The 8,200-nt window shown below is 56.6% G+C and overlaps 2 protein-coding genes across 2 annotated transcripts; one reads left to right on the forward strand and one right to left on the reverse strand.

Annotated features, from left to right (window-relative positions):
- Positions 1-2,358: 2,358 nt before the first annotated feature.
- ETH_00034300 (chemotaxis protein, putative) lies at positions 2,359-3,448 on the reverse strand (the record flags this gene model as incomplete). Its single annotated transcript, XM_013380070.1, has 3 exons — positions 2,359-2,528; positions 2,770-3,080; positions 3,273-3,448. 3 exons carry the CDS (start codon positions 3,446-3,448, stop codon positions 2,359-2,361), a joined length of 657 nt encoding a protein of 218 aa, XP_013235524.1.
- A 1,072-nt stretch (positions 3,449-4,520) lies between these two features.
- On the forward strand, positions 4,521-7,717 carry ETH_00034305 (uncharacterized protein; the record flags this gene model as incomplete). The annotated part of the gene is made up of 4 exons (XM_013380071.1): positions 4,521-4,776; positions 4,888-5,382; positions 6,986-7,082; positions 7,315-7,717. 4 exons carry the CDS (start codon positions 4,521-4,523, stop codon positions 7,715-7,717), a joined length of 1,251 nt encoding a protein of 416 aa, XP_013235525.1.
- Positions 7,718-8,200: the final 483 nt, after the last annotated feature.

Consider the following 8,200-nt stretch of genomic DNA (forward strand, 5'->3'; position numbering starts at 1 on the left):
TGCTGCTGCTGCTGCTGCTGCTGCTGACTGGGTGCAGCAGATGTGCTGCTGCTTGTCTGCAGCTCTGCACCCTTTGGCTACAAAGATTATGAAAAAGACCCGTAAGCAGCAGCGGGGGGCCCCTAGGGTGGGCTGGGGGCCCCCGGGGCCCCCCTGGGGGCCCCCTGGGGGCCCCTGGGAGCCCCCAGGGTGGCCTGGGGGCCCTGGGAGCCCCTAGGAGGTTCTTTGTCTAGGGAAGGGGCTGCTGCAGCGGGAGCAGCAATTGCTGCTGCAGCAGGAGCAGCAACTGCTGCTGCTGCTGAGGCTGAGAGGGCTCCCTGCTGCTTTCTGTTGCTGCTGCTGCTGCAGCTGCTTCATGCTGCTGGTGACGAACCTCCCGTCCTGCTGCAGCTCTGTTGCTGCTGCCCTTCATTTCTTCTTCTTCTGCTGCTGCTGCTGCTGCTGCAGTTCGTTGCGTGTGAGCGAATTGGCCGCGCGATCTCCGACGTCGCTTAAATTCCCCAAAGGATTTCCCAGGGATGCAAAAAACATAATTAAGGAGCTGCTGCAGGTTTGCTGCTGCTGCTGCTGCTGCTGCTGCTTGCTTCTATTTGTATTACACTTCCTCGCTGCTGCTGGCGCTGCTATTGTGCTGCGGCGTTGAGGGCTCCCGTTGCCTCCCTTGCTGCTGCTGCAGTTACACAACAGCTGCAGCTGCTCTTGCTGCAGCTGCTCAATTGCTTCAGCCGCTGCTGCTACTGCTGCTGCTGCTGCCGCTGCGCTGCTGCTGCAGGCAGACCCTGCAGTTCGACTGGGTACAAAGGGGGGAGCAGCAGAAGTGAAGGCCCACCCCTTTTTCTCAGGAATCCCCTGGGGGCCCCTGGGGGCCCCCCAGGGGGCCCTCAGCAAAGAAGCTGAAGGAATTCTTCTTGCTGCAGTACCCTCAGCTGACAAAAGTTTGTTCGTTTTCCAAGACCAGGTCAGTATAGGCAGCAGCAGCAGCAGCAGCAACAGCAGCAGTGCAGCAGCAGCAGCAGTGGCAGCAGCACGAGCAATAGCAGCAGCGGCTCCAGTGGCAGCAGCAGCAGTAGTGGCAGCAGCAGCAGTAGTGGCAGCAGTAGTAGCAATGGCAGCAGTTGCAGCAGCAGCAGCAGTGGCAGCAGCAGCAGCAACTCTGGCGACCCAGAGGGCCTTTCCTAGTTTGACTTTTGTGTCTCAAATGAATAATTAGATTTTCTTTTCTTAAATAAACAACGTTAAACAACTTTAGATGATTTTAAATCATTTTGAACCACTTAAATCATTTAAATAACTTCAACTTCTTTTAATTTGCTACTAAATCAAAGTTTCATTTTGTTTGCAGCCACAGGAAGACCCCCAAAACCCAGAAGACCCTTTCCATGACTTCTAGGGGCCCCTCAAGGGGGGCCCCCAATGAGGGGCCCCCTGGGGGCCCCCCTGGGGGCTCCCTTGGGGGCCCCTCAGTAGGGGACCCCTGGAGGTCCCTAAGGGGGGCCCCTCAAGAAGAACAGCTCTCCTGGGGGGCACCCAAAGGGGGGCCCCCCTGGGGGCCCCTAAGGGGGGCCCCCCTGGAGACCCTTGGACGGCAGTACCCTTTAGAGGGGCCCCCGCAGGCAAGTCTCCACCTACAGGGAGACAAAGGGGGCCATCCACATATATGGAGGGGCCCCGGGGGGCTCCCTGGGGGCCCCCAGAGGCCTCCAGGGGGCCCCTGTGGGCCCCCACGGGGGCCCCCTTGTGAATTGAGTTTAAAATGAATCAAGAGACAAGAAAAGTAAAACCAAACTTCACAGCTCAATATGACACATTGCCATGTGCTGAGGGCTCCCCAGGGGGGCCCCCAGGGCCCCCAAAGGCCCGCTTGGGGGCCCCCATGGGGCCCCCAAGGGGCCCCCAGGGGGGACCCCCAAAAGGGCCCCTTGCCAATTCTCGAGGCCCCCTTGGGGGACCCCAGTAAGCTTCGGGGGCCCACAGGGGGCCCCCTCACCTGGAAAGGCCCCTCAAAGGGCCCAAGGGGCCCCCGGGGAGCCTCCAGGGGGCCCATGGGGGGCCCCTGGGGGCACCCCGGGGGGCCCCCAACAGCTGGGAGGTTTCATAGGGGGTTTGGACCCCACAAACCCCACATGGTAGCTGCGCGGCAGCAGGAGAACCACTTGCTGCTGCTGTTGCTGCAGCTGCTGCTGCAGACGCTGCTGCTGTTGCTGCTGCTCTAGCTCCAGGTTGAGGGCCCCACAGCAGAAATGTGAATGCTGCTGACTTAAGTGTCAATGCACATAACCTGCTGCTGCTGCAGTTGCTGCTGCTTTCACTGCTGTTGCTGCTCTTGCTTTGCTGCTGCTGCTGCTGCGGCTGACGCAGCTAGCGCCTGTACCTGGAATTGGGATGCGGCGGGGCGGCGACCCGCCCTCTCGTCGGCTGCTGCTGCTGCTGCTGCTGCTGCTGCTGCTGCAGCCGCCGCTGCTTGGGGGTGACATAGTCAAAAGGGTCGTCAGCAGGAGGCCTTCTTCTTTCTGGAGATATACTTCTCCCTAAACACAAACCCTAAACCCTAAACCCTAAGCCCTAGAGCCCCCAACGTCCCCCTCCTCACACCGCACAAGCAGCAGCAGCATCAGCAGCAAAGCAGCACAAGCAACACCAGCGGCAGTAGGGGAAGCAGCAGCGGCAGCAGCAGCAGACGCTGCTGCAGCAGCTGCAAGTTGCAGCAGCTGCAAGCAGCTCTTAGCCCCTTGAGGGTTTAGGGTTTAGGGTTTAGGAAGGGGCCCCTACCCCTGGACTCCCGATGGGGCCTCCGATCTCTTTCTGCTTCCTTCCTGCTGCTGTGGCCTTCCCTGCCTCTGTGCCGGGGGACCCTCCTGCTGCTGCTGCGGCTGCGGCTGCTGCTGCGGCTGCGGCTGCGGCTGCGGGGGCCCCTGCGGTCTCTGTGGGGCCCCTCACGGTGGCGGGGGGCCCCCCAGTCTTGTCTGCTGTGGGGGCCCCCCGAGGGGCCCCCTTGGGGGCCCCTCGGGGGCCCCCCGGGGGGCCCTCGGGGCGCAGGTACCCACAGGCCCTTCTCGTTTAGCACCATAGAGCCGGGGCGCCTGGGGAATAAAAACCCTAAACCCTAAACCCTAAATCGCGGTTTGCGAGCCTAGGCGTGCAGGGGCCTCCCTGGGGCTTTAGGGTTTAGGTCTTAGGGTTTAGGGTTTTGGGTTTAGACACGAAGCGCACGCCTGGAGGATGAAGCAGCAGCAGCAGCAGCAGCAGCAGGATTAAGGGCACCTGCAGCTTACTTTGGAAGCATCTGGCGGGGGGCCCCCTCCTCGGGGGGCTCCCGGGGGGCCCCCTTCGCTGGCTGCTGCAGCAGCGCATGCGGCTGCTCCCAGCGGCGGTGTTTGAAGAGAGAAGGGTCTTGCTGCTGCTCGCTGCGGGGCCTTTCGGGGTCGTAGACGGGGACAAAGTGCGGCATCTCGAGGGTTTAGGGTTTAGGGTTTAGGGTTGGGGGTGGGCGCTGCGGCTGCTGCCGCCGCTCAGCAAGCAGCAGCTGCAGCAGCAACGCTGCCTGCTGCACTCCCGCTGCTCCTGCAGCTCCCGCAGCAAAACGGCGCAGCAGCAGCAGCAGCAGCAGCAGCGGAAGCAGCAGCAGCAAGGTGGTCTAGTGACACCGGCGCGTCTCTCTCCTTTCCGCCGCCGCCTCAGTGCCAAGATTGTCAACGTGGCAGATTTAATTAAATAAATTTAATCAATTTAATTAATTAAATTAAATTAAATCTTAAATTTCATTCGGACTAACTGCAACAGACACACAGAGCTGTCAGGCTGCTGCGCTGCTATAGCCGCTGCTGCAGCGGGGGCCCCCGGGGCCCCCCTTGCTGCTGCTGTTGCGGAGGCCCCCAGGGGGCCCCCTGCTGCTGCTGCTTTAAAAAGGGGGCCCCCTGAGTTTTATCTTTTAATTTATCCTTTAAAATCTGTTGTTGGGCTTGTTCCCGTCTCGCCAGCCCGTGTCTTGCTGCTGCTGCTGTTGTTGCTGCTGCTGCTGTTGCTGCTGCTGTCGTTGCTACTGCTGCTGCTGCTGTAGAGCCTCAAACAGCCGCATCAGCAGCAGCTTCAAAGAATTCCCTCTGAGGGCCAGGGGGCCCCCTGGGGGCCCTTGAGCCTGCAAGGCTTTGACTGTGGCTAGCTAGCTTGTTGGCTAGCTAGCTAGCTAGCTAACTAGCTGCATGGTGGCTAGCTAACCAGCCAGCTAGCTAACCAGCTAGCTAGCAGCTGGACGCTCCAGACAGGGCAAGCTAGCTAGCTAGCTAGCTAGCTGGCTAGCTGGCTAGCTGGCTGTGCAGCCACACACAAGCTAGCTGGCTACCTAGCTAGCTAGCTGGCTGGCTAGCTAGCTAGCTAGCTGGCTAGCTAGCTAGCTAGCCAGCTAGCTAGCTACCCGCCTAGCCACATACAAGCCAGCTAGCCAGCTAGCTAACCAGCTAGCTAGCCAGCCAGCTAGCCAGCTAGCTAGCCAGCTAGCCAGCTAGCCAGCTAGTCAGGCCAAGATGAACTGGTGGGGAAAGCGCCGCTCCAGCGCGGGCTCGTCTGGGGGGGGCCCCGCGGGGGGCCCCCCCAGCAGCAGCCTGGGGGGCCCCCTGGGGGGCCCCCCCGGGGGCCCCCAGCTGGGGGGCCCCCCGGGGGCCCCCGGCGAAATAGATTTGGCCTTTATGGCGGAACTAAAAGGGGCCACAGAACAGAGTTTGAGAAGAACTCAAGAAGAATGCAAAAGACTAGCAGCAGATCTGCAAGATGCTATAAATGGTAAACCCTAAACCCTAAACCCTAAACCCTAAACCCTAAACTTTGAAGTATGAAGTGTGGGGTTTTAGCTCTGGGGATGCGGGCAGCTCGCTGCAAAGGTGCTACGGGCAGAACGCACAGATACACTTCTGCAGCAGCAGCAGCAACTGCAGCAGATGAAGCAGCAGCAGCAAGAGCAGCAGCAACAGCAGCAGCAACAGCAACAGCAGCCACAGCAGCCCACCGTAGCAGCAACAGCAGCGTCAGGTTACCCTCATCATCCTCATCCGCAGCACCAGCACCCCTCTCCCTTTCTTGCTCCTGCTGCTGCTGCTGCTGCTCTGTGTGCAGCAAAAGCTGCTTTAATTAGCCGCTTCAACTACTTGTGGCTTTCTCCAGAAGCAAAAGAAAACGTGCTGCTGTCTCTAGCAGCAGATGTGCCGCGGCGGCTGTCTCCTTTGGATGAAGACCTGGAGGACACCCCAGCAGCAGCAGCACCAGCAGCAGCAGATGCAGCAGCAGCAGCAGCTAATACATTCAGGGCTGCTATGCTGGGACCCTGCGTCCCCTGGCTTGGACTGGTGCAGAAAGAGAGCCGGTTTGCATGCATTCAACTCAAGCTCCCAGGTGCTGCTGCTGCTGCTGCTGCTGCCGCTGCTGTTGTTGTTGCTGTTGCAGTTGCTGCTGCTGTTGTGCTGCTCTTTGTGGCAGTGGTCCTGCTGCTGTTGTTGCTGCTGTTGTTCTTTTGGGTGCTGCTTCTGTTGAAGTTGTTTCCGCTGCTGCAGCAGCAGCAGCTGCTGCTTTTCCTGTTGCTTCTGCTGCTGCTGCTGCTGTTGCTGCTGCTGCTGCACTAGCTGCAGCAGCTACCGCGGGCTATGTCGCTGCTAAAACTGCAGCAGCGCCACCAGCCTGACCGCCTCGCTCCGTTGCTGCTGCTGCTGCTGCCGCTGCTGCTGCTGCAGAGACGCACGAGCCTTGGATAACATTTACAAATCGATTAGTGGTTTATTTATTTGCTGATTTAGCTGCTTATGAGGGCCCCTCTTCTTTTTCCAGCTGCTGTGGGGCCCCCCCGGGGGGCCCCCTGAGGATGTTGTGCGGCAACCCTTTGTGAGTTTTTTATTTTTTATTTTTATTTCTTTATTCTTCTTTTTCCTTCTTTTTATTTTCTTTTCTTTCTTTTAATTTCTTTTAATTTCTTTTTATTCTCTTTTTGCTTCTTTTTGTTGCTTTTTTGGTGTTTCTTAACCTTTTCTTGGCCTTTTTTGGTCATTCTTTGTTTCTTTTTTGTCTGTTTTTTTCTTTTTTCTTTTTTCATTTTATCTTTTTAAACTCCTTTTAATTTCTTTTTATCATTTGTAATTTCCTTTTATCTGTTTTCTGTTCTTTTATCTTTTTAAGATTTCTTTTTTATTTTTGTATTTGCTTTTGTCTTTTTTGTCTTTTTACGTTTTTTTTTCCTTTTGGGTTCTTTTCCGTGCCTTTTCTTTTTCTGTTTTTCTTTTCTTTTTTATTTTTTTCTTTTTTATTTTTTCATTTTTCTTTTTATCTTCTATCTTTTTTGTTTTTCCATTTATCTTTTATCCTTTTCCTTTATTATTGTTTTCTTTCCTTTTGACTTTTCACTTTTTATTTCTTTTAATCTCCGTCCATCTCTTTTGAAATCTTTTCATTTCTTTTCATTTCCTTTCATCTCCCTTTATTTCTTGTTTAATTTCGTTTTATTTCTTTTTTAGTTTCTTTTTACTTTCCTTTTTTATTTCCCTTTTCTCTTTTTGTCTTTTTCACTTTTGCATCCCTTTGGGCTTTTTTCTCAACTGCTTTGTCTCCCTGCTGCTGCTGTAGCTGCAGCTGCTGCTGCTGCAGCTGCTGCTGTACTTTCTGCTGCTGCTGCTGTTGCTGCTGCAACTGCTGCAACAGCTGTTGTCCATGCTACTGCTGCTCCTGCTGTACCTGTACCTGCTGCTGCTGCTGCAGCGGCATCTACCGCTGCAGCTCTTGCTTTGTTCCACTGCTGCTGCTGCTGTACGTGCTGCTGCTCTTCCTTTTTTTGCTTTGTCACATCTGCTGCTGCTGCTGCTGCTCCTGCTTCTGTTCCTGTCGCAGTCACTTTTGCTCCTGCTACTGCTGCTGCTCCTTCTTTTCCACCCCTCGTCCTCCTAGTGTTGCTCTCATTTATGCTCTTGCTGCTGCTGCTGCTGCTGCTCTTGCTGCTGCTGCTGCTGCTTAGGTGCGTCAAGCTGTGCCACATTGACTATCTGGGACAGAGCCAAAGGGCTTCTCCTCTCTTCTTGGGCACTGTCAACAGGCGCCACTTCCCAGCAGAGGTTTGCTGCTGCTGCTGCTGCTGCTGCTGCTGCTGCTGTTGCTGTTGTTGTTGCTGCTACTGTTGCTGCTGCTAATGCTGCTGATGCTGTCACCTTCAGTGGCTGTTGCTGTGGCTGTTGTCATTTTAGTGTTGAGTGAGCTTTTGCTGCTGCTGCTATTAGTGTTCTCGCTGCTGCTGCAGTTGCTGCTACGGTTGCTGCCACAGTTGCTGCTGCGGCTGTTGTGCCACAGAGACTTTCTTTGGGAGCCCCGGATAAGGAACGTCAAGACTCCAGAAGCAGCAGCAGCAGCAGCAGCAGTAGCAGCAGCAGCAGCAGTAGCACCCCCCGAACCCATAGGAGCTCAGGCGTCACCCGACGCACGTGAAATTACGTCTATAGCAGCAGCAGCAGCACTAGCAGCAACAGCACTTGCAGCAGCACTAGCAGCGGCAGCAGAAGCAGCAGTAGCAGCAGTAGCAGCAATAGCAGAACTATCAGAAGCAGCAGCAACAGCAGCTCAGCAGCAGCAGCAACAGCAGCAGCCACAGCAGGGCCCCTGCTGGAGAGCCACCTGGGTCCCCCACGCAGGCCCCAAGGGGCCCCAAGGGAGGCCCCAACGGGCCCCCAATTTATTTCAACTTTGGCTTATTTGACTAAATTTTTTCAATACGAAGTCTCCAGAGGAGGTCCCACACAGAAAACCCTAAAAGGGGGCCCCCATGGGGGCCCCAGGGGGCCCCCCAGCACCACTCAGCCCAATTGGAAGCCCCCCTAGTTTCCTTGAATGGCTCCTCCTGTACCCGTCAGGGGGCCCTTGGGGGCCCCCAAAGGGGCCCCACGGGGGCCCCCTGCGGGGGCCCCGCTACGGGGCCCTTCGGGTTCCTGTGGGGCCCCCTTTGGGGGCCCCACGGGGGCCCCATGAGGCAACCTGCTGGGGGGCCCCTTACAGGGACTTATACAAATGTAAAAGGCTTTAAAGAGCGCTAGAGGGGCCCCCTATAGACCCCTTTAGGGGCCCTCTAAAGGCTCTTTTGGGGGCCCTTTTAGGCCCTTGAAAGGCCCTTTGAGGGCCTCTTAAAGGCCCTTAAAAGGGGCCCATTAGAGGCCGCGTCAAAGCCTTCTGGGGGCCCCTTGGG

This window comes from Eimeria tenella, genomic scaffold, assembly GCF_000499545.2.
Source record: "Eimeria tenella Houghton genomic scaffold, Eth_scaff440, whole genome shotgun sequence".
NCBI lineage: Eukaryota > Apicomplexa > Conoidasida > Eucoccidiorida > Eimeriidae > Eimeria > Eimeria tenella.